The sequence below is a fragment of the Lampris incognitus genome, chromosome 7, assembly GCF_029633865.1.
Source record: "Lampris incognitus isolate fLamInc1 chromosome 7, fLamInc1.hap2, whole genome shotgun sequence".
Lineage (NCBI taxonomy): Eukaryota > Metazoa > Chordata > Actinopteri > Lampriformes > Lampridae > Lampris > Lampris incognitus.
This window is the reverse complement of record NC_079217.1, coordinates 10951280-10977919: the sequence shown is the minus strand read 5'-3', so window position 1 is coordinate 10977919 and position 26640 is coordinate 10951280. Positions and strand designations below refer to the sequence as shown.

General features: G+C 45.9%; 1 protein-coding gene across 1 annotated transcript; it reads right to left on the bottom strand.

Annotated features, from left to right (window-relative positions):
• Positions 1 to 1508: 1508 nt before the first annotated feature.
• On the bottom strand, positions 1509 to 25805 carry LOC130115891 (collagen alpha-1(XXVI) chain). The gene is made up of 13 exons (XM_056283749.1): positions 25639 to 25805; positions 24909 to 25031; positions 24596 to 24699; positions 8987 to 9048; positions 8655 to 8781; positions 6400 to 6498; positions 6084 to 6212; positions 2852 to 2895; positions 2642 to 2704; positions 2103 to 2138; positions 1950 to 1994; positions 1781 to 1865; positions 1509 to 1648 (listed from the first exon to the last, which is right to left on the bottom strand). The coding sequence occupies exons 1-13, from the start codon at positions 25803 to 25805 to the stop codon at positions 1509 to 1511; spliced, it is 1224 nt and encodes a 407-aa protein (XP_056139724.1).
• Between the last annotated feature and the right edge of the window lie 835 nt (positions 25806 to 26640).

Below are 26640 nucleotides of genomic sequence, written 5' to 3'. Positions count from 1 at the left end.
CAGGCCAAGCGATCCCCCGAAATAGGTAGCCGTGATTGGCGGTCCCTGTGCAAAATCAAACTGGTATTTGGGCGCCCTGCAGGGAAGGCCGAGTATGTTTTACCAGACGACTCGCTGTAAAGAAGGCCGGCCGGACAGTCAATAACACAAAGGAAAGGAAGCCCGGAGGATCAAGCCCTCCTCCCACCTGTTCAAAACGTAGGCTTTTAAAGTCATCCCTCAGGAGAAAACTTGTCAGAACGTCAGCCAAGTTAATGCCTAGGAAATCCCGGCTCCAGGAATGGATATGACTGGATAGGTAATGTGGAATTATGTTGAGAGCCGCTTCAAAGTATGTATGAATTGGGACTTTTTCCTCCACTTGTTAACTTTATGGGGTGGGCTACCTGATCATATGAGTGAGCTTAGCCCCCCCCCTGCCCCCCCCGCCACAACCGGGCCTGACGATGCCTTTAAAAGAGACTCAGCACTAAAGGACTATAGGATAACATTAAGCAGAGCTGAGACTGTAGAAAGGTACAGAGACACAGGCAGGTACACCGCTTTCCAGCTAACGTTTAACATATAAAAGTATTAATGGGGTAAAAAGCACGGACCACATCAGACAGTGTCCCGCTGTTTTCCTAAAAAAGTGGTTTGGTCTCTCAGAGACCTATTATACTGTAACCACGTTGAGGCTGGACTCAAATCTCAAATGCCAAAGCTGACGCTAATGATGAGGAGACTGTAACTCTGTCAGGTTCACTGCTCCGTCACCCGGTCCCGTGAAGATGCACCGGCAAGCCGAGCCGGGGTCGGTCAGGGCCGGGCCAAAACCCAACCGCTTCAGCCTCCCCCTCTTTTCCTCCCCAGATGCCTGCTCTCCAGATGCTGTTCATTTTCTCTGGGCTTATTTTAAGCAGAGATATTTGTGCGGTTTGTCTCTCGCTCCGGTTTTAACAATGGGCAGAGACGGAGATGGAGGGGGAGGACGTGTTTGACAGGCGAAGGTGGGACGGACCCAGAGGTAACCCAAGAATGTGTAACACTTGAGAGTGTGTTTTAGGTCCAGCTTATCTGGAACGCAAATCGCGGCCACTAAGAGCTTTACACGTCCAGCCGGGGACGCTTAGCGAGGACCGGGATGTGACGGGAGGCTTTACCTGAGGACAGAGACACGTCACACCATCCATAATAGCACTGCACGGGATTGTGGTTCATTGCACAACCTCGTGTAAGTGCTGCTTTCAATGTTACGCAGACAACAAGTGGAGAGATGAGACGCTCAGCATCTCATGAATACAAGATCTTCGTCTCCAGCAAACCAGAGCTCCACTACCGTAGTCATCAGTGGAAGATAGAGAAACAGGCAAAGAGATGCTTATCATAACGGTACAAAAAATGGTAACAAAAAAGAAGAGAACATGTTTGTGAAAATTGCACATCTAGTTGAGCAAGATTTATCCTTTACACACACACACACATGCACACATACACACACACACACAGACACCAGTCACACCATACTTTTAAAAAGGAGCTCGTCTTTGTCTTTTCTCCTGTGTCGTGGGCTGAGACGGGCTTCGAACTGGCTGCAGGCGCTTGGTTTTAACCACGGAGAAGGACAGGGGGTCCGTCAAACTGCCGAGTCCGGAGCCTTCCGAGTTCTCTGTGTCATGACAGGACGACAACCGTTACACAAGAAGGACTACGTGTACGCAGCGTTCTAATATCGCCGCTGTATCACAGGAGCGTTTCAGTTTTTAGGATCGGGGGGGGGGGGGGCCCTCTTTCGCCTTACCGTGAATGCCAATCATGTGCTCCAGAATCAAGAGTCTCTCTGCAAGGATCTTCAGCGCTTCCCTGAGCTGTTGCACGCCCTCGCCCTGGACGGCGGGGACAGGGTTAGCAGGGGAGCATTTATTCACCTCAGTTCACAGAGACAAGACAATGATGCAGCGTCCCCTCACCTCAGACCAGCCCTCTCCCGGCTCTCCCTTCGGCCCCGGCGGTCCCTGTGTGCGTGGAGCAAACCAACCGAGTCACTCACGTGTGCTGTGTGTGTGTGTGTAAGTGTGCACATGTGCTTGCGTGTTTAGGGAACAGAACAGCCTTGTACTCACAGGTAGGCCTTGCAGCCCCGCTAAACCCAGAGGCCCCTGGTAGAAAGCAAGCAGAGGAAACCTGGTTTAGGGACTTCGCCACTCACACATGCTCGCATGGCACATGCAACATGTCACATGGCACGCACACGTTATAAGGACTATAACGTGCACACGCTTGCATTAAGGCGGCTTATATTCTCCATCTTGTGGGCTAATTTGCCACCTCGCCAAATCTCCAACTTTTAATCACGGCAGTAGATGAAGGAGATCGGGTTAAAAGTCCGAGGCCCGGCTGAAGCCGGCCACACGGGGGACCTTGACACGAACGCTCTGATTACAGAGGGCTCGCCTTCGAACAGAAAGGAAGGGATTAGTCACGGCTTTGGAGCACACTTCTCTGAAGGGAACCTTACTCTCGTCCACCTTTGACACGTGTCAGAGATCTTCTGACACCTCGGACCAGTTTTTCCAAGCACAGAACAAAAAGCCTTACGAGAGACCACTAGTCAAATATACTGAAACTGATAATGGAATGACGGAGCTGTTTTTATCCTCACCCTTTCTCCTGCATCTCCTTTAGGGCCAGGAACCCCTGCGTTGCCTTGGCGACCTTCCTCACCCTGAAATACAGTAAAATAGGATAGATGGGGTTGGTGATGCTGCTCACGACTCGCTCGTATTTCTATATATACTTGAGAATCATCAGTCACATCAGCAGCCTGAGCAACTCGGCCCGTTTGGGCAGTCCCAGTTCAAGTCGTACTAACATGTGGTCCTAGGACACCTGGAGGTCCTCTTGGTCCCGGAGGGCCTGTAATATCATAAAGATCACCCACAAGATGGGGGGGGGGGTGATTAATGAAGGGAAACACTTTTTTCATAACCTGTGGTTAGGGTTATATCTTGAGGCACGTTTTCCAGACCCGGCTTTACGAAATGTCCGGTACACTGAATAGAAAAACGGTGTGTAGACGTTACCTGCCGGGCCCGCTGGACCTAACGGACCAGGGGGACCTGGAACGATCTCGGGAACAGGAAGAGCTGAGCGGCGGGAGGTGTCCTCTGAGGAGCGAGCAAACAAAAACTTAAAAAACAAGTTTCCTTTGAACTTCGCGTGACCAAATAATGAGAAAAGTAGAAACACAGATGAGAAGCAGAATCAAAACTATACACCGTTTATATCCATCTGTTGCTTATTTTAAGTTTCCACCATCTCTGCAAAACAAAAATTAGTGGTCATATATATATATATATATATATATATATATATATAATGGGTCTATGGGTCTATATATATATATATATGATAGGTCTATGGGTCGATATGTATATATATATATATATATGTGTGTGTGTGTGTGTGTGTGTGTGTGTGTGTGTGATGATGTGCACACTCGTCTTAAAAAAAGACACTTCAGCCATTGTACACACATATGAAATAAACATATATGAAATAGGTGTGTCACTGGGAGGTTTGCTGTGAATATAACCTACACCACACTGCACATTTTAAAGGATGGGTATCTCATTATCTCATTATTATCTCACTCGTTAGATTTGGCATATCTGATTGACATGTCCACACACACACGCACACATACACAATTTTTTTGTGGATTTTCCCCCCTTTTTCTCCCCAGTTGTAGTTGGCCAATTATACCCCACTCATCCGAGCCCTCCCGGTCGCTGCTCCACCCCCTCTGCCGATCTGGGGAGGGCTGCAGACTACCACATGCCTCCTCCGATACATGTGGAGTTGCCAGCCGCTTCTTTTCACCTAACAGTGAGGAGTTTCACCTGACAGTGAGGAGTTTCCCCAGGGGGACGTAGTGCGTGAGAGCCCCCCCCCCCGAACAGGCGCCCCAACCGACCAGAGTAGAGGAGGCACTAGTGCAGTAACCAGGACACATGCCCACATCCGGCTTCCCACCCACAGACATGACCAACTGTGTCTGTAGGGACACCCGACCAAGCCGGAGGTAACACGGGGATTTGAACAGACGATCCCCATGTTGGTAGGTAACGGAATAGACCGCTACGCCACCCGGACACCCTCGCACGACACTTTTGAAAAGGAGCTCTTCTCTGTCTGTTGCTTGGATGTAATAAAGCAGTCAGGATTATTTCCTCTCTCCGTCACAGTAAACAAAGGCTCTACCTCGGACTCAGGTCAGAGGTCAGACATGAACAGTCAGACTAGGGGCAGACAGTGGCAGGGATTAAATCTGGTGTGTTGGGCTGACGGACAGGAACAACTGTTCCCTTAAACCGAAGAAGACGTTCCGCGGTTTGAACTCGGCTACGGAATATCATCGGTTTATGTTGGTGCATAAATTGATCCAGGGGATTACAGAGGTGAGAGTTTTACTTCGAGGCGTTTTACGTGACTGTTTTGTGCATTAAAGCCCCCCTTCCCATCCACTCGAGCATAAACTCTCGAGTCGGTCAGGCCCCGCATTGACACGGCACTACTACATCACGGCCTCAGCCTACAAAACGGGTCTGGAAGAGGCAGAATTCCCTCTGGAACTAATTTTCTAATGTTACACTTTCCTCCTGCCTGGATTCCTCCCCGGGAAAGTCCATATGAGTGGCAGACTATCTCCTCCCTGTTCATAACCAGCCTATTTTGGCCCTGGGCCTCAGCCAGTCCCCCAATGCAGACTGCTGTGCTGACAGCTTACAAATTAGGCCTGATTTACAGCCAGTTGGCCCCATCAGCTAACATAGTCCCACAGACCCAGATCTACATAGTTCCAGACCCGCAGACAAAGTCCCAGGCTCAGAGAAGCAGCCAGAGCCAGCAGCCAAATCAGAGCCAGCAGGACTCATGAGGTAATCGTTCTGGTATGGGCATATACTGCCACCTGGTGGTGAATAGAGCATACAGCTGATATTGATTAATCGTATAACTACCATTCCTCAAGTAGCGTCACATTTACAGATATTTTAAAGTGTAGAGAAGTGTAAGACACGAACATATACTGCATTGGATGAGATGCATGAAAATGAGTTGCTTGGTAGAGAAAACACTTGAATTTGCTCCGACACTTTCAGAATATTTAGATAGTTTTGGGTTATAAACAATGAGATTCAACTCCGTTATTGGAGACGACTTGAGAAATTAGGCTACAGTGCAGGTGACCTACACCGATGACGTAACACCAGGAAACAATTAACTAACTTACAACCTGAGGCGGCATGGCTCAGGAAGTACAGCGGGTCGTCTAGTAATCGGAAGGTCGCTGGTTCGATCCCCGGCGCCTCCAGAGAGCGTGTCCAAGTGTCCTTGAGCGAGAAACCGAAACCCCCAACTGCTCCTGGTGAGCAGGTTGGTGCCTTGCATGGCAGCCGCCGCCATCAGTGCATGAACGTGTGTGTGACTGGGTGAAGGTGAGGCGTATACTGTAAAGCGCTCTGACTGGTCGGTAGGTTAAAAAAGCGCCATATAAACGCGGTCCTTTTACCATGCCAGCTCTTTTCCGAGTAATACAGTTAGGAAAAAAAATAATATGTCCTCTGATGGTAATTCCTTTTTTTCTCTCATTGAAATGTAGACATTCCTCACTTAAAAGTGTAGTAATAGCTATGTTGTGGTTTATGCGCTTCCACCTGTGCCCCTCTAAACCCATTCTCCAGACACAAAAAGCCATTTGGCGAGGGCTCCTGTTACGGCTGACAAGATGATTGCATTGGGACCAGGGAACAATGGGCTAATCATATGCATAAGATGGAGATGGTAGATGTCTGAAACGGGCGAAGAAGTTGAGTCATCTTAGAAACGAATCATAAAAATGGGCCTGTGGTTTTGGCATCTTTCCAAACCATTCCAAAACTGAATGCTTGAGTTGTTTTAAATGCACGCTCGGGTCAGCATCCCCGGGTCAGCGTATATACTCCATTTCTATTATGCTCTCGTTTGGGCTTGTCTGGGATCAGGACGATCTGATGCATATTTTGGAAAAATACGAGCGACTTGGGACTGGATGGTCCACTTACCTTGCTCGTCGATCCCAAACACATCACCTCTCACCCGGGCTGAATGGAAACTGGGCCCTGGAGGGCCTGGTGGACCAGGAGGTCCAGGAAGACCAGATTCTCCTGGAAAGCCCCTCTCCCCCTTTGGTCCTGGGCATTGACAGAAAATATTCAACATACTGGGACAGTGATATCATTATATGTGTACTCAGGTGTGTTTCCTCAGTTGGGTCTAGTGGTTGTTTATTGATTTATTATTTGCTCCCTGCGAGTTCCTTGCATGCTGGCCATACAATTCCCAATGATCCCTTAAACCTTAGACATGTCTGTACTTCACCTATTGGTCCAGGCAGTCCGGCTCTCCCAGCCACTCCTGGTTGTCCAGCCGAACCAGGAAGCCCTGGTGGTCCAACAGGTCCTGGAGGACCCCTCTCAACTGAAACGATCAAAAAAGTACAAACAACGTCGCTGAGTGTGGCGTTAGTCATCTCTGAATACATATGTCTGGTTGGTTATTTGGAAATACATATGAGGAGGAGTTGTATCTTAACGGAGAAGAAATTGTGCTCCTCTTCAAGTGGACTTGATCCTCAGGGAGAGTATCAAGAGAATCATGTTTATTGGCCATGTAGGCTTGTACATACAGTGGCTTGCAAAAGTATTCATGCCCCTTGAACGTTTCCACATTTTGTCACGTTTCGACCACAAACATAAATAAATTTTATTGGAATTTTATGTGAAAGACCAACACAAAGTGGCACACAATTGTGAAGTACAAAGAAAATTATACATGATTTAAAAAAAAATTTACAAATAAAAAACTGAAAAGTGCGGTGTGCAAAAGTATTCAGCCCCCCTGAGTCAATAGTTTGTGGAACCGCCTTTTGCCGCAATTACAGCTGCAAGTCTTTTGGGGTATGTCTCTACCAGGTTTGCACATCTAGAGACTGAAATTTTTGCCCATTCTTCTTTGCAAAACAGCTCAAGCTCAGTCAGATTAGATGGAGAGCGTTTGTGAACGGCAGTTGTCAGATCTTGCCACAGATTCTCAATTGGATTTAGGTCTGGACTTTGACTGGGCCATTCTAACACATGAATATGTTTTGTTTTAAATCATTCCATTGAAGCCCTGGCTTTATGTTTAGGGTCGTTGTCCTGCTGGAAGGTGAACCTCCGCCCCAGTCTCAAGTCTTTTGCAGACTCCAACAGGTTTTCTTCCAAGATTGCCCTGTATTTGGCTCCATCCATCTTCCCATCAACTCTGACCATCTTCCCTGTCCCTGCTGAAGAGAAGCACCCCCAGAGCATGATGCTGCCACCACCATGTTTGACAGTGGGGATGGTGTGTTCAGGGTGATGTGCAGTGTTAATTTTCCGCCACACATAGTGTTTTGCTTTTAGGCCAAAAAGTTCAATTTTGGTCTCATCTGACCAGAGCACCTTCTTCCACATGTTTGCTGTGTCCCCCACATGGCTTCTGGCAAACTGCAAACGGGACTTCTTATGGTTTTCTTTTAACAATGGCTTTCTTCTTGCCACTCTTCCATAAAGGCCAGATTTGTGCAGTGCACGACCAATAGTTGTCCTGTGGACAGATTCCCCCAGCTGAGCTGTGGATCTCTGCAGTTCGTCCAGAGTCACCATGGGCCTCTTGGCTGCATCTCTGATCAGTGCTCTCCTTGTTCGGCCTGTAAGTTTAGGTGGACGGCCGTGTCTTGGTAGGTTTGCAGTTGTGCCATACTCTTTCCATTTCCGGATGATGGATTGAACAGTGCTCCGTGAGATGTTCAAAGCTTGGGAAATCTTTTTATAGCCTAACCCTGCTTTAAACTTCTCCACAACTTTATCCCTGACCTGTCTGGTGTGTTCCTTGGACTTCATGATGCTGTTTGCTCCCCAATATTCTCTTAACAAACCTCTGAGGCCGTCACAGAACAGCTGTATTTGTACTGAGATTAGATTACACAGGTTGACTCTATTTAGTCATTAGGTCAACATTCGATCATTCAGCAATCATCAGGCAACTTCTGAAGGCAATTGGTTGCACTAAGAGAAAAGGGGGCTGAATACTTTTGCACACCGCACTTTTCAGTTTTTTATTTGCAAAAAAATTTTTTTAATCATGTATAATTTTCTTTGTACTTCACAATTGTGTACCACTTTGTGTTGGTCTTTCACATAAAATTCCAATAAAACATATTTATGTTTGTGGTCGTAACGTGACAAAATGTAAAAAAGTTCAAGGGGTATGAATACTTTTGCAAGCCACTGTACATGGAGTCTGACTCCGGTTTCGTGGCTCTCTCAGTGTACTTAACATAGAATAACAACACTACAACACAACAATCTTCAGATATATACACAAGGATTGACTTATACAGGTGAAATAAGAGGTGATATGGTGCAACGGTGCAGAGAATATATCAGAGATGCTGAAACAGATGTTAGCAGGTTACTTACACACATGCCTGAGGTAGATGGACATGACAGAGTGCACCAGTATACACACAATGTGCAGTACAGTATATACAAAATGGCTGGATTTATTTGACATTGATTCATTTGAGTGGTGTTTGTTTTTGAGATGTTCACCTGACGGCAGGTACGATGGAGGTCCAATAGGAGTAGGCTGGGGTGTGTCTACCTCGTTGTGCGAGGAGCCCTCTGAAAAACCAGTGGCTGGTCGCAGGTTGGATCCTGGCCCTGCTAGCAGCTTGATCTGGAACGAGAGAGTTCAGGTAGATCTGTGTACAACCAAATATGGTACCCTGTTCACTGATGGATGTGCTGTTGAACAGGCCAAGCGATGGTCCCTCAGTTCCTCCCAGACTGCTGCTCAGTGGAGCTGCTGGAGGCCTGTGTGGGATCGGCTCATCACAGCATATATGCATACTTGGACTGTGGTACAGGGGACTTGTCTTTACCTTGGATTCAAGGACATCAAGTCTGCTGTTCATGGCGGTGAAACCCGTGCAGTTCATGCACTCTGTAGAAGGAAAGAGACAGGAGAAGAAAGAGAGAATAAAATAGATAAGAGTGGAAAAGTGCGACAGAGAAACAAGAGGGACAAAGATGAGTCAAGATTACAGTTTACATCCACCCTAACAACACTACTCCCCCCATCTCTCTTTCAATTTCTCTCTTTTTCTTCTTTTTTTTTTCATTTCTGCCTTCTTTTCCCCTGCTGGCATTACCTGCTCTCTCTCTCTCTCTCTCTCTCTCTGTCTCTCTATCTATCTATCATAAAGGGAAGGTCAAGCCAAAAGACACAAACTCAATGAACACAAGACAATATCCAGGACTGTACTTAAGGATGTCTCTTTAAATCATGTTACTCACCAAGACAGATTAAATATTATTGTCACTTTTCATTCATTCTTTCCTCTGTACTTTTCTCACACACACACACACACACACACACACACACACACACACACACACACACACACACACACACACACACACACACACACACACGTGGGGACCCCTCACTATATTCATTCCCTAGCCCTTAATCCTAACCTTAACCACCATAACTACATGCCTGACCTTAACCCTTACCCTAACCTTAACCTAACTCTAAGCCGAACCCTAAACCCAAGTCCTAACCCTAAAATAGACCCTTTTCCTCATGGGGACCCACAAAATGTCCCCACAGGGTAGGTGGTTTCAGGATTTTCCTGTTGTAATGGGGCCATTTGGTCCCCATGAGGACAGGAAAAACTGGTACACACACACACACACACACACACACACACACACACACACACACACACTTCTCTGTGTATCTTGGGAATGTGACAGTCACTCTTAAGACGGTCCCATGAGATGTTTCAACACATCATCCTTCCTTCCTCACACGTACAAATACACTTCAGTAGTGCCTATAAAAATCAGTCCCCAGTTTTGTGCGTCATGGTTAGGTTTTGTGGTTTACATTTGTGTGTGTGTGTGTATGTGTATGTGTATGTCTATGTGTGAGAGAGAGAGAGAGAGAGAGAGAGAGAGAGAGAGAGAGAGAGAGAGAGCGAGTGAGAGAGAGAGAGAGAGAGAGGGAGGGAGAGAGTGAGAGAGAGAAAGAGAGAGAAATGTCTATGATCTATGTCCAGGTCTAATGCAGAACACCCACTTTCTCGGCAGTCTGTGCCCGTAGTCTGACTTAAAGCCCTGCCAAAATGTCTGCTCTGTCCTATACCGTAAATCACACGAAAAGGGTAAAGATGATTCATTACTGGGGGTCGGCATGGTCATGAGATGAAATATGCCCTCATTTTATCTATTTATTTTTATTGTTTGTAATCCTAGTATGTATGCATGTAGTCGCTTCATTCTCCTGAGCAACTTTTCAATGAAAAATTGGTTCTCCGTGAAACGGAGGTGGGAACTGTCTTACATGGTACATGGGAATGTACATGAGTGGAGCCACTCTGGGTTGAAGTGGTGGAGGTCCCGAGTAGCTGGTCTGGCTCTGTAATCCCCCTGACTCCTCAGGTGTTTTTTTTTTATTGTTACTATGGTGGGTTTGGTCACAACTTCCCAGAATTATCTGGAGACACTGGAAAATAGCTCAGTGTCCAGATCTGAAAGATTGGGGAAATGCAATGGTTGAGACTGCATCCTACGAGTCTATGCTCAACAGGATACAAGGCAACATGGAAGATGGGACGACCCCTTGAGGTCTTTTTTGGACTCATATAAAGCCTGATGGAGGTCTTGCTTGGATCTCAAGAATAACCAAGAACCCTCGGTGGCTGTGGCATGCTCCCTTTGCTTCTCATCACAGACTGAGTTTCTTACCACCATATACTATACTATACGTACTTGTTTCAACTTATTTTATATTTTACTTCTTTTTTTCCCTTTTTTTCATCCCATGTCTAAGGAAGTCAGGACCCCGAAGGGGTGAAGTTTGTTGAAACAGTGTACCACCACTAGCCTTCCTATTACTCTTCTTTTTGAAAAATTCAATAAAAATTTCAATGACAAAATAAAGAAAAATCGCATCTTTGGAGAGATGTAATCTCACACATCCTGTGGTTTGTCTGGGAGGAATCTGACATAGAACTAAGTATCGTTACTGGCCTGGGGGGGGGGTCTATTTACTTATCCCTCGCCATGCATCATTAGACTTTTCAGAGGTAATTAAAACGTATGAATAATGTCAGCTTGGTTTCCAGCCCATGGAAGTTCTGTCCATGTAATTGCGCTGGAGATCCTCCAGCTACCTGACATGTTTATAACTGTGTTATTTATAACCGGACGGTTCCGTCTCTGGCCCCTTGTGTCAAACAAATTGTCTTTCACCTTTGCATTTGCCCTTTATGTTCCCAAGATAAAGAGTAAGACTGCTGCATGTTGTCAGAAATACTGGTTGCGATAGAAGAGGTCGTAAGCTTCGCGGACCTTTTTGCAGATACGGCAATTTCTCATCCCCCGGATCGGAAAAAAAAGTTTATATATATACATTTTTTTTTAATGTTTATTTGGCTTGCCAGCAGGGACAACACAATTCTGAACCTTTCCCAAGAGCTGAAAACATTCCAAGAAAAGGAACCGCCTCTTGATGTTGCTGTGGTGTAATTAGGGATCCAAACAGTCCCTATAGACTGTCATCCCATCAGCTCTCACACGACGGAAGTTTGGCTTCCCACCCCCGGGGTAATTAAGTTCCAATTCCAAAAACGGAAATTCCGCTTTGTCCTCTCTAGAAAACACTGCAGTTTTCCTTCGGTCCACATTTTTTATGGTGCGTCGCCTCAGCCCTGGTGTTTTCCTGTGGTCCGTGTTTATGACATAATATGTGAAATTCCCTGTTCCCAGAATCAGCCCAGACCTTCGCCGAGGTAGACATGTGGGATTGGACGAGTTAGCTCATTAGAGCTAAGGGCGCACCTAACCTCTACTTCCAGGCCCAAGGAGCACAATTAAGAATGCATAGCCGCTATTTTTCCCCGATTCCCCTCACACTATGTGGTCCGTGCTCGCCCCGGCGCTGGAGCCGAGTTGCGTGGGGCTTTGAAGTTCTGAGCGTGCTCATTAAGAAAGACACGGCAGTGTGTTCAATTCCTCTATCCAATACAAGAGGCCTCATTAAAGACATCTCGGTGCAGCCAGCCAAAGCAGGCAGCCCATGCGGGTCATTGTGGTCTCAGATAAGCGAGTTAAACAGCACTGTTTGGGTAGATGAATTCTGAGGAATGTGTTTTGGGCCGAGCTGTTGATTGTTGCTTCCGCTTGTCACTGTGTTTCTGGCTAGACTGATGAGCGTTGGAATACCACACCCAGACAAGGAGAGGAACACAACCCAGTGTGCACACAAACACACACACCACACAGCCACACATGCACCCCATCCTATTTCAATGATGTAGAAAGGCAGCAAACCTCAGTGGCTAGCGTTGGAATCCTGGTCAGACACCATGATTACGGCTGACCGAAGCAGTGGAGTGGCTCATTTCTGCTGTTGTGTTAGGCGTTTATGAGTGCCAGTTGTTCCTGTTCCTGGGCATCCGCACTACGACCGCAATGTGGGTGGGTTACATCTGTGGAACTGACAGCTGACATTCCGGAACCCTTGTGAGCCAAGAGGCTCCCAGACCGGAGGAACGTTCCAATTTAGAACAAAAACACCGAGTTCTTATTTGGACCAGAGCTGTACCTTGCCTTGTGGCTCATAGGTACTGCGGCTGTCAAAGATTTATGCGCTTAATCATCCGCGTTGGCGAAACCAGCACTCCGCCTGTGGAGTGTCATGGTTTGTGAGTGAGACTATCAAGATGTTCAGTCATTCCGTATGGAAAGATAATACAAGTATCAGGAGACGCCATTATTCAGTGTTCGTATATTAGTGTGTGTGTGTGTGTGTGTGTGTGTGTGTATGTGTGTGTGTGTTTCTTATTCAACAATATTTGTGAGGACCAATTTGAGTTTTTAAACATAAGAGTGAGGACATTTTGGCCAGTCCTAGATTCTTCAGGGGTCTATTTTATGGTTAGAACTTGGGTTTAGATCGTAGGTTAGAATTAGGATCAGGTTAAAGTTAAGGTAAAGGTTAAGATTAGCCATGTAGTTTCCATGGTTCAGGTTAGGATTAAGGGCTAAGGGCTGAACGTAGTCAATGAAGATCCTCACCAGTATAGAAAAACAAATGTGTGTGTGTGTGTGTGTGTGTGTGTGTAGTCCACAGGCAGTTTCCCAGAACTGGCTGCATCCCAGAAGCCTGCTGTGTGCCTGCCCAGGCCATCAAGTGGTCAGCTTTTGCTTGCATGGAGAGCAGCTGGCACAGATTCTCTCTCTCCCCGCTTAACACACACACACACACACACACACATGCACACACACAAGCATACACCAGTGCATGCTCATGCATGCACGGGCACAGCCACATTCAGTCTCACTCATTAAATCCCACTCCCACATTGACTGCGGTGGTTGGGTTGGAATAGTAGCAATGGGTGGACAGAGCTAAAAGCATTTTTTCACAAACCAGATTGCCCAGTAGCCCAGAGCAGGACCATTTGGTATTTTTCATCATTACACCAGATGACACGCCAGGACATAACAGCCTGCTAAACTAAGGATTTTGAATGCTTTAATAGCATTAATTTATTTATGTATTCATTATATACACACACACACACATATATATATATATATATAGCGCCTCCAGTGCAAACTAGGGGTAGCAGTAAAGGTGCTAACATCTAACTAGGTTCGGTGAGGGGTTTGCCTTGACTAACTCACGAGCGGAGTTGATGTGTAGTTGAACAGTTGACAATTTTATTGCCTCACAGCAGCAAAATATACACAACGCTTACTTTTACATAAAAGAGTTGAAATAAAACAAAATAGAGCTCTTTAAAGTAAATAAAATAATAAGCCGAAGAAAACCTGGTTCAAATCACAACCCTCAATGAGTGTTAGCAGTTTGAGATGAAAGAAAAATTCAGTTCCTTGTCCTTGAGTGTATGTGTTGGTCCAAGAGTTCAGTTCCTGATCCGTGAGTGTATTGAATATACTTCAAAGATGACTATTTCTACCCTGGTAGAGGAAATAGGCTAGTGTGTATGAGTTCTTATCTGGCGTCTGGATGAATGATTCAGGCTTGTCAGACGTTTCCTGGGACAGATCGTACAGAAGGCCACCGCTTCTATGATCGTCCACAGTCTCACTGGGCTGGGCTCGCCATCACAATCTTCCAAATTCAATCTGGTAGTTTAAAAAAACCCAATCTACACAAATAGTGCAGAACAGTAAGTATTTCATTCTATATCTGTTCCTAACATGAGATCTCATTAACTTCTTTTCATTCAGAACATCTTACAATATGCTTTCCATTAACATGTATATGAATTGTACTTAATCACTACACATATAGTATAGATATAATTCTGTTACACAAAATCAGTGCAATCACGGTGTAGCCTCAATACAAACCATTTAAGTGCGCTGACCACTTAAACCGAATGGCTTTAACATCAACAGGGTAAGTGCCACGCATCTTTAATGCTACACAATTCCCCAATGCTTCACTGACTAAGCTAGCGCTTAGCACTAGCTAACTATTGGCGTGAGCCATCTTCTAGAACATTCAACATGACACAATGATACAGTACGCACCAAAGTGAGTTCTAAACATTAACATTCACATAACAACGACACAATACGTACCAAAGTACAGGCTATTCACACATTAGACAGTCTTATAACCCCGACTGGTTTTATGAAGAGTATCTTAACAGCTATATGATGACCCAGCGTTGTCTTTCCCCTTCCGTGGTTAGCAATAAGCTAGCTAGCACAAAACCTGCTTTACTCACCGGAGGTCCCAATACTTAAAACTCGACAGACCTTCGTCTCGTAAGCTCAAAGGTGAGATTCTGATTACACATAACACTTTTCTGAATCAAAAAATGTCAATACTCTAGCTTTCTGAGGCTATGTATAATAAATTCAGTCGTCGGTTCAAGAGAACAATTTTCCAGGATGTTCACAAAAAGAAATGACTGCGTGTAGCAGCGTCTACCCTGGCGAGTTGCATAGTGCGCCCCTTAAGGAGCGGCACGTCACTACACCTCTAAATCAATGACTTAGTAGCCCTATATGTCATATGGGTTACATACACACACACACACACACACACACACACACACACACACACACACACACACACACACACACACACACACACACACACACACACACACATTAAGATAGATGTACGAAAAAACTTTAATACGAAACTAGCTTGTACTGACATGCATTAAAGTTTTTTTTTCTACATCTATCTTAATATTCCTCTCCTCAGTTGTTGAGCACTTCTATCAACACCATTGATGGTTCTGAAAAAACCCCACTATATACACTACCGTTCAAAAGTTTGGGATCACATTGAAATGTCCATATTTTTGAAGGAAAAGCACTGTACTGTTCAATGAAGATAACTTTAAACTAGTCTTAACTTTAAAGAAATACACTCTATACATTGCTAATGTGGTAAATGACTATTCTAGCTGCAAATGTCTGGTTTTTGGTGCAATATCTACATAGGTGTATAGAGGCCCATTTCAAGCAACTATCACTCCAGTGTTCTAATGGTACAATGTGTTTGCTCATTGGCTCAGAAGGCTAATTGATGATTAGAAAACCCTTGTGCAATCATGTTCACACATCTGAAAACAGTTTAGCTCGGTACAGAAGCTACAAAACTGACCTTCCTTTGAGCAGATTGAGTTTCTGGAGCATCACATTTGTGGGGTCAATTAAACGCTCAAAATGGCCAGAAAAAGAGAACTTTCATCTGAAACTCGACAGTCTATTCTTGTTCTTAGAAATGAAGGCTATTCCATGCGAGAAATTGCTAAGAAATTGAAGATTTCCTACACCGGTGTGTACTACTCCCTTCAGAGGACAGCACAAACAGGCTCTAACCAGAGTAGAAAAAGAAGTGGGAGGCCGCGTTGCACAACTGAGCAAGAAGATAAGTACATTAGAGTCTCTAGTTTGAGAAACAGATGCCTCACAGGTCCCCAACTGGCATCTTCATTAAATAGTACCCGCAAAACACCAGTGTCAACATCTACAGTGAAGAGGCGGCTGCGGGATTCTGGGCTTCAGGGCAGAGTGGCAAAGAAAAAGCCATATCTGAGACTGACCAATAAAAGAAAAAGATTAAGATGGGCAAAAGAACACAGACATTGGACAGAGGAAGACTGGAAAAAAGTGTTGTGGACGGATGAATCCAAGTTTGGGGTGTTTGGATCACAAAGAAGAACGTTTGTGAGACGCAGAACAAATGAAAAGATGCTGGAAGAATGCCTGACGCCATCTGTTAAGCATGGTGGAGGTAATGTGATGGTCTGGGGTTGCTTTGGTGCTGGTAAGGTGGGAGATTTGTACAGGGTAAAAGGGATTCTGAATAAGGAAGGCTATCACTCCATTTTGCAACGCCATGCCATACCCAGTGGACAGCGCTTGATTGGAGCCAATTTCATCCTACAACAGGACAATGACCCTAAACACACCTCCAAATTGTGCAAGAACTATTTAGAGCAGAAGCAGGCAGCTGGTATTCTATCGGTAATGGAGTGGCCAGCGCAGTCACCAGATCTTAAACCCATTGAGCTGTTGTGGGAGCAGCTTGACCGTATGGTACGCAAGAAGTGCCCATCCAACCAATCCAACTTGTGGGAGCTGCTTCTGGAAGCGTGGGGTGCAATTTCTCCAGATTACCTCAACAAATTAACAGCTAGAATGCCAAAGGTCTGCAATGCTGTAATTGCTGCAAATGGAGGATTCTTTGACGAAAGCAAAGTTTGATGTAAAAAAAATCTTATTTCAAATACAAATCATTATTTCTAACCTTGTCAATGTCTTGACTCTATTTTCTATTCATTTCACAACATATGGTGGTGAATAAGTGTGACTTTTCATGGAAAACACAAAATTGTTTGGGTGATCCCAAACTTTTGAACGGTAGTGTATATCGTCACCTTCTTAAAATAATGGCCTAAGTCATATTTTCAAGTTTTTCAAAAAACAGAATAAACTGAAACCAATATATGTATATATGACTTTTCAGAAGTGATTTAAAGGGAAGCTGAAGAGGGGGCTAGCCTGAGCTCTTCAGGCAGCAGAGGAGCCCTGACAGCAAAGACCCTTTCGCTTTCAGTTTTAAGTCTAGACTCTGCCACAGCAAGGAGGGTCAGATCCAAGGATCTCAGGCCACACACTGGCTCATAGGGGGTTAAAAGATCAGAGATTTAATCGGGAGCCAGACCCATATGTGCCTTAAAAGTAATCAGTAAAATCTTAAATTCTGCCCTATACTGGCAACCCATAACCCAGTGAGGCCAATGCTGGAGTAATCAGAATCAGAATCAGAATACTAATGTGATTTCTTTTGTTGGTTCTAGTAAGAATGTGTGATGCAGCGTTTTGAAAAACTTGTAATTGGTCTAGTGATTTCTAAAGGAGCCAAGAGAAAAGAAAGTTGTGTTAATCTAGTTTGTTTGAGACAAAGGCATGTATGAGTTTTTCAGCATCAAATGAGGCAAAAAAAAGATCTAAATTTGGTGATTATTCTTCTGAAATACAGATTTGGTCAAAAAGTTAAAACGAAAGGAAAAACTGAGGTCAGAGTAAAAAGCAACACCCAATTTCTTGCCTGCTGATTACAACGCTGTCCTTCAGGCGCCATCACTGCCATAGCATATTATCTCTTTACTAAAGCGCAAAAAAAAAAATCAATTTCTATATTGTTTTTTTACTTTCAGAACATTATTTGACATCCAGACCTTGATGTCAGACAAGCAGTCTATGTGAGTGTATTGATGGAGGAGAGTTTGTTGGTGGCAATGGCAAGTTAGACCCGTGTATCATTCACATAACTGTAAAATGATATGTTGCTTCTGTTAATGACCTGTCCAACTGGCAACGTACTATATCAAGAGAACAAGACAGGGACAACGATAGAGCCCTGTTGGATCCCGCCTGAACTTGGGGCAGGGCTAGAAACAGAATCATCAATAGCTACTGCAAAGTCTGTATTTGTAAAATAAAGCATAAACTTAGTCCAACACAGTCCGTTTCAGTCCCACCCAAGTTGATGAGATGGTCTATTAGTAGTAATAGTATGATCTATTGTATTGAAAGCAGCAGAGAGACAAACAGAACTAAAATGTTGAAATCATTTTTGTCAGAGTTTATATGCATATGATCTGACATTTTAAGCAAGGCACTATCAGAGCTACCATGACTGACTAAACAGATAGACATTTTTTGAGAGGGAATGGTTACTTAAAAAGAATTCTGTCAGCTCAGAATAAATGATTTTCTGTAAAACATATACTGAAATGGAAGGTTAGAAACCAGCATGCAACTGCTTTTGGGTCCAAATTAGGCGTTGGGTCCAGATTAGAACAAAAACCAAAGGTTATCACCAGATCAAGAGTGTAAAGTAAATATGATGGTGTGTGAGACCAAATATGCACTGGAACCAATCAAAAGATTCAAGAATATCCAGAAAATCGCGTTTGAAATGAGCGTCAGAGCTGTGGGTATATCAAAATATTCATATCATATTTTGTGATCACAAAAAAAGCAGAACAGACAAGCCAGAAATAAAACATAATTCGGTTTTTGAGGATGGTAGAACAACCCACAGAAAACAAAAAGCTCAAAATAGGGAATAGATGCCATTCTTAGGGACTTGAAATCACCAGTTCCACAGTTCCCAATGTAATATTTTTGTTGTCGACAACAGCAACAGTCCCACCCTATCCTGCGTATCTGGATTTGTTTAGAAAAATAAATTCTCCGTCAGCCCACGTCTCCGTTATAAACATAAAATACAGCAAAAGAGATAAAATAATTAAGACTAAAGTCTTGTTGAACAGGGATCGTATATCCCATAGGCTACATTTGGTAATAATTATAATAATATTTGGTAGTACAGTACTGATGGTACAGATAATGATTAGTCATGAGCAAGGGCTGAAGCAACCTGGTATGCAGTTTGAACCACAACTAGATCATTTAGGTTCCTGCGAGCTACCTTCTTTGAAGAACTGAAAGAGGGTCTATGATTTAATATTACAGGAATAACAGAGACCCCCAGGAACAGATTAGGAAGGGGATACCTTGGCTCAGGCTCAGCAAACATCAGGCAGCTGGGGGAGTGACTTACAGGACTGCAGAGTAAGGGTCATATTTAAGGAGAACAGATGAGAACCAGACCTATTTGGGTGAACCCCATCCTTCCTAAACAGGTGGGCTCCACCCAGAAAGGTGGAAAAACTGTCCACATAAAGGATACCCTGACCATGACGGTAGCTTTTCAGCCAAATGTGTAGCAGTTGCATGGGGCTGAATTTGGGAAAATGACTAAAGATGATAAAAAAAAAAAAACGTTTGTCTGATTTTGGGATTTTGTTAATAGGGGCCTTGAAATCGTCCTGGAGCTTAACTAACTTGCAGCTAGATGTCATTCGAGCTCACGTGCACGACAACTGAAGAGGTGAAAGGATAATCTGATTGCAGGGGATCAATAAAGGAATCAATGTCGGAGACCTGTGCACCAGGGCAACATAGCGTATGCACATCATCAACAGAGGGGGACACTTTGAACGAACACTTAGAATAAATATAGTAAGGAGCACTTAGAAAATAATGTGAGTCCCCCCCCAAAAAACCCCAACCCTTCAGTTCACATGAACAAAGCTATAGTGATTGAACAAAGCATTAATTTGAAAACCACAATGAGGGAGAGTTATTCCTCCCCTTCTTGCCAAAAGCTACTTCTCAGCAGACATAGACATAATACAATGAGACAATAAGGCTTTCTCATGCTGAGAATGACCCTAATTTAACTGTCATATTCTCATGCACTCAGAATGCGTCCAACCATCCTGTCACTACGCGCGGCCCGGCACTTCAGCCAAGGCAACAAGCAGCTCAGGGCTAAGACGCTAGCAACACAACGGTCAACTGAGAGATGGATGGCCTTCCCAGCACGCAGACATGCAGTCATCATCGTGCAACGAAGGGATGCTTGATGACTCGCTGAAATTAGATAAAGGATTTCGGAGGTTAAAGCGATTTTGCAGCGGTGTCGAGTGAAGTCGAGAGAATTGGAAAAGCGAAAAGCGAGGAAAGACTGTGAGGCTATGAGGGAGACACACAGACAAAGCTAGACACACAGCTGGACCCGCAGACAGGTAGACAGAGACAGACGGAAAGGCAAAAAAACACCGGCAGACAGAGGTTTTGCACACAGGGAGGTGGGCAGACTGAATTTCCGGGCTAGTTGATGGAAGACAGCAGAAAATTGCTGACTGCTCCGACAGCCACAGGTGACCTTTGACCAACGGAGAGACGGGCTGAGAGCGAGCAGACAGGAGGATCGAGGGACAAACGAGCAAAAGACGCAGCAAGACCAATGAGTTGCCGGTGAAAGACAGAAAAAGCAAAGGGGGGAAATGGACAGAGCGCCATCCATCACCCACATCAAACCAAAACCTGGAACAGCTGAGCTATCCCACTGCTGCCATGAGGTCAAAGGTTACAATCTGACCTAAATTTTAGCACAACCAGGGATGTTACAGAGACATCAGTCATGCCCCTCACACTGTAACGGCTGTGGTGTAAAACAGCATATGTGGGATATGGCTCTGTTTTATCGCTTTACTCCAAGGAGAGAAGAGAGGGAGGTCTGATGGAGGTAGGGAGTGAGATAAGTGGAAAGGCGTAAAGGCTACAGAGTACCGAGAGCCCAGCAGCAGTAGTCATAACAAAGAAAAAGCAAGGTAAAAGTCTTGGAGGATACGAGAGAGGATGATGGGAAGAAACCTGCATTGAGGGAGAAGAGATGCAGGGAGGAAAGATGGCACCGACTACAGGTGACACAATGACAGATGGGGACCTGGAGAACATAAAAGCTGGAATATGAGTCATATAATATGGGGTGACATTTCTAGATAATCCCACCACATTGGAGATGAGCCCACTTCTCTTACTGCCGTCTTAAGCGGTCCCTCCGAGCCGGGGACGGGAATCTGCAACTTCAACAACTCCGCAGCTGCGGTATTAACATGTTAACACATCTGACACGCTAATCATTTAGAATTTATCATTCCGAACTCCCCCCCCCCCCCCCCCGTTTCTGGATTTCCAAGTTGGCTCCGCCGAGAAGAAAACCTGTGCAAGTACAGCCCGCGTTAAACTCGGTTAACCCTCTTTTCCTGAGCTTTGCTGTCGAGTTCAGAATTCACTGCTTCCCTCAGGTTTCACCGAGGGAGGTCCTGGCCCTAATTCTTGTTAGATTAAGCTCCCCGTACAAAGACATTACCCACAATCCCCGCTGCACATACTATTCAGTATGCAGATAGGCATCGGGGGTGGGGGTGGGGGTGGGGGGGGGGCTGCTGTGACAGAGTGGAGAGGGGGCAGGGGCCAACGGCGGGGGAAATTACTAACACATTTCCCCACAATGTGCTCCGTTCCCTCACGTGTTAGCAAAATGACGCTAAAAGTTAATTGTAAATCTTGTGATGCGCGGTACACCGCCAGTACAAGCCGGACCGATAGTCTCGTTCTCGCTCTCAAAAAAGAAAAAGAAAAAACCCCCCACATACTGTACATCTAGGCGTGTCAACAAAACATACTCTTGGGGAAAAAAATCCACACTTTGCAGCAACGCAGTCATTTTTTTGCATGTTTCGACATATTTCAGAGCGCTGTATTCCTAACTAAGCTCTGACTGTAATGGAGACGTCACGGGGTCGTTCTCAGATGTTCTGCGATGCTCTAAGTCCTCTCACTTGGATCTTTTCGGTATCTGACAATGGATGACGCCAGCAAAAAGGAATAAAAGACGCGAAAAACAGCACCACGGTGAAGTGTCCCGTTAGATGAGATAAAACGGGGCCAGGGAGCGGAGAGAGGGGAAAGGAGAGGCATCCCTTCAACTGACACCGACTTGACTCCAACCCTCATCTAATTTATGTATCCTCCCGTGGGATCTCTGGGGATCTTTTGAGGCCTCTGAAGTGGAGCCAGAATCACATCAAACCAAAAACCAGGGTTGATGTCATCCTCAGTGGGCATGAACGTCTTCCATCCCCTCTGATAAAACAGCTGGCCCGAAGTTTGCAGAATTATGTCTGCAGATTGATTTGGTAACACACAAGGTGTGGATTCGCACACATGCGGGAGCAGACACACAGGCTAGCTAGCACACGAACGTCCATGCACAAACACACATGCGCGCACATATACACATAAGTGACTCGAAACAGTCTAGCAAGCACACATCCATGCTGCCGCCATTGACAAAACAACATCCCCGGTACCAAAAACCAAGACAGTAGCCATGTTTTTGATCTGTGCCGTACCGGTTGTTGGACTGGGGAAAGCGTCCACAGAGGAACCCGGCGTCTAAGCTCGGCAAATTCTATTTTGATCTGCACCGAGTCAAACCGTGCCAGAGGAAACCAGTTGTTGCTCAGTTCTGCAGCACAATCGTGTCCAGTTATAAACCCTGACCGGAGCATAGTCACGTTTGTTACACAGGCCTGGTTGAAGAGTGTCACGCTCATTAATTTTGGTGGGGCCGCTTTCCCACAGAGCCAGCGCCTGCTGCTGCTGCTGCTGCTGCTGCTGCTGTCGGGGCAGCTGGAACCCTCTGGGACGGACGGACGGACGGACACAGTTAAACTCCCTACACGTTCATCTGCGAGAAGGCAGGTCTCCCTCCCATGCACCCATTAGATTCTCCTCTCTCTACACTTTCTTTCCATTCGCCTTTGTAGTCCCCTTACAATCCTACCTCTATCTGCCAAGTCTACCACCTTGTTTCTTGCGTGCCTGTCCTGCTTCATTTACATCAGTCCCCCCCCCCCTCCGCCCTGTTCTTCTAACACTATCTCTCCAGCCACCGCCAGGTCTCCCTCCACCCCTGCTATACGGATGAATGTGAGGCAGTCTGCTGGTGACATCACCCTCAGTCTGTAAGGTCTGCTTATTGAGTAGAACCTGGCCTTTTCTCCCTCCATATGGATGCGATTTTCCTTGAGCTCTACCCATTAGAATGTGCAAATACATTTCAGCAAAGGTTAAATAAACAGCCAGATTACTCCTTCACACTTCTGCAACCACTTTGGTCTCAAATGAACCATAATCTCTGGCATTACCAACTCTGCGGATATGGCTATGTGTTAATCTTTATGTGGAACAAACACGGGTGGGCTAGGCTATACCATGGCCCTCTAAAAGCTTTATGATAATGCCTCGGTCCATTTCATTTGTAGTCATGCGTATTTTCATAACTCCTGGTAAATCCTGGCTGTCCAAGTGCAACAATGGCTAAGTTTGCAAAATTGGACATCATAAGTTAATTATGACCAACAGGCAAAACTCCATCATTGGTGGAAACTGTTAACCTTGGAACGGACATATGGGAACAAAGCACGCCAGCTTTTTTAATGACGTGCTAATTGCTCTATTCGACCTCCCAAACAAATTGAGTGGGTTGGTGGGTGTAACAGCACTGGTGAAATCACCATCAAGTACTGCAAAGAACTGAGTCAGATCCAGGGTCACAGGGCTCATCCTAGTTCCCTTAAAACCCTTTCTACCAGCCTTATGCATTCGTCCATACTTAGAGCATTTCTCGTTAGCATGGTGGGTGAGTACATATATATATATATATATATATATATATATATATATATATATATAAACTGTGTAACAGAACAAACTGAGTCGAGGCACCCTTACATTAAACTCCATCCGCCCTCGTACTGATTTTTCTATGTTTGGATTTGCCCCTGGGTGAAACCCATGGTCTTTACTGGGCTGGTAGTCTGCGGTCTGTGGTATCCAGGAGCAGCACTCCCCAGCTGCAACCCCCCCCCCCCCCATCACCACCACCACCACCAAACACTACCTTTTTACAAGCGTCTCAATTCAATGTGTCTCGGAGTTTTCTCTTTCACATTTGTTGAGACCGATCAAACTGCCTCGGTGCTGTCTGCGCCGGTCGAATGAGCAGATCTGATACGTGCAAAGGGATGAAGAAGTAGAAGCGGGGGGGGGGGGGGGAGTCAGAGTGACTCTATTGTTCCTTCCAGGCACTAAAACATCTTGAATACATTGCTGTTAAAGAACAGGTACAAAACCACAGAGCACAGCATCCCTTTCAACTGTTGTTTTACTGCCGTGCGTGCTCCAGAACATAATGTGAAACATGCTTTCAGATCTTAATTCAACACAACTTTTACAATCTTTTGTAGAGGCCTACCGCTGCACCGTAGTGTCATTACGCATCTTACCGAGCTACACACAATCAACATTTTTAGAAGGGGGTGTAGTGGGAAAATCTGCTTGGCGCCACTAAAAAGGCGCAGATGGGGTTTAACCAACGAAATTAGACCACATTCACTTCAACGGTTTCTTGTGTTGATTGCTTGAGAAACAAATGTCAAGCAAAGAGAGACAGAGGGGGGTGGGGGGGGGGAGACGGAGCAGATACTCACCCTCACGACACTCTTCTCCAACAAAGCCCGGGCAGCACCTCCACTCCAGCGCAGTGATCTGCCTGTAGGCCACTTTATAGGACGGCCTGACCAGGGTCCTGTAGCTGAAATACACCACACATGGTCGTGACAGGGACACAAGCACACAGAAACCAATGGATATCCCCAGACAGAGACACAGAGCTGCCACACTTTACTGGCTAGTAACTATGAATGCATGGCAATTGTAACACAATACTAGTTGTGCCACCAGCTCGGTGTTAAGCACGGCGGTGGACGAGAAAAGCAGTGGTAGTGAAGACTCCATGTGTACCTGATGAGTTTGGCACAAGGTCCGGGCCACCGGCAGCCCTGGAACACTCTCTGGACAGTGGTCTCTGTCCCATTGTGTACTTGGCAAGTCACCGTCCTGGAAACCGTGTACTGACACCAGTTCCTAAGAAAACAGAAAGAAAGAAGAAGAAAAAAAAAGATTTTGCACTGACCGATCCCATTTGGGAAAAGACGATGAGCGACGCGTCTCTGCAGAATCTGCACCACAACGCACACACACGGCGCAACGGCCGCGCTGCAGCGGACGCGGCGTCAGACAAACCGGACTCGTCGGTCACGTCGGGACTGATGGAAAACAGAGTCTGGCACAGGCTACTTTTCAGGACAACTCCCGGAAGAAGATATTTTCGCGCATCTGACAAAGAATATGATCTAAGCTTCTTCTTTTTTTAACGACTTCCGGGACGACTGCTTCACCTCTCCTGCTAAAATCGCCCCGGTCAGTACCGAAGCGATGTGACGCCTTTTTTAGCCATCGCTCAGCCCTGCTGCGGATCCACCGCTGCCGCTGCGTAATGGCACCTGGCTGTGATGTGCGCTTGGAAAGCGGTCGAGCCAAAGCGAGACAGAGTGCGTCCAAACAGGTCGACCATTAAGAGGCCGAACCCAGCAGGGTGCCCCCCTAAGCATCAAATACACCAACGGCCACGGAGGCAACAACGCTCGGAAGGTGTCCCTCGCCAAGCCGTCCGGGGCGAAGCGGGGCTTACCTGAGTTGGGTGTGGGACCCGGTGCCCGGCGATCCCTTGCTGACGCTTTGCTCGGCTTTGGCGCGCTGGAGAGACACCCCTGGGAACTGATACACGAACCCCGTCCCCGCGCTAGAACCGATGAAAGAAACCCACACGCACAGCGCGTATAGGAGCGACCCGGCCATGGTTCCCCGGCTACGCTGAACAGATATCCCCCCCCCAAAAAACCCGAGAGGTTAAAAGCTGCTCCTGGGACGCGGCTTCCTTATGGCAGGCCCGCGGATAAATCCGTTAAACGGTGTTTTATCCTCGGCAAATTCCTCATGGGTTGATCATTTTGTCGCCCGGATGAGGCGTCCTCGCTTACTTAAGAACCCCGAACGGCTGTCACCCACAAACGCACGCATGTGCGCACGCGCGCGCGCGCGCGCGCGAGCCTATCACGGCATAATGCGCTTTTCTGACGTTTGACACCGCGCAGAGCACCGAGGGATCAAATAACCAGTCCGCCCGAAGGCGCGCTGGGGTTCAGGAGCCCAAAAAACGGGGCGCGTAAAAAGCGCACGGGTTCCTGAATGGACTAATGGGAGGACGACCAACCGGCTCGTCGGAAAAGTAAAAACCGACTTCAAGAGGGAGACTTGATGAAGATTTATTTCTTTGGCGCAAACCTTCAAGATTCATTGTCTGGTCAACAGTCTCGCGCATATTGGTTCGCATGCGCACGGGTAGAAAATGCGAACGAGCGTGAGCGAGCGCAGTTTTTTCTCCACGTGTAATAAACCAACGTGAGACTCGAAGGCTTTGTTTATTTTTATTTTTTATTTTTATTTAATTTTATTTTTTTGCACCGGGCAAAAGAAACTCGGAACATTTGGCCAGAGACAGAAACAGCCTACACCAAAACACGTGGGAATGAAGATTAAGTAACTGTGTCAATAATATTGTGTGTGTGTGTGTGGGGGGGGGGGGTTACGCGAAAGATTTCGACCGAAAGTCTTGAAAGCTTAGTCGCACTCT

What these genes read in the sequence shown, in the direction of transcription:
- LOC130115891 (XM_056283749.1), bottom strand. Translation starts at nt 25,805, where the DNA reads ATGGCCGGGTCGCTCCTATACGCGCTGTGCGTGTGGGTTTCTTTCATC. An exon ending in TTGATGTCCTTGAATCCAAG is followed by an intron (nt 8,782 to 8,986) that starts GTAAAGACAAGT and finishes CTCTCGTTCCAG; the next exon opens with ATCAAGCTGCTAGCAGGGCC. An exon ending in CAGGTGTCCTAGGACCACAT is followed by an intron (nt 2,705 to 2,851) that starts GTTAGTACGACT and finishes ACTGTATTTCAG; the next exon opens with GGTGAGGAAGGTCGCCAAGG.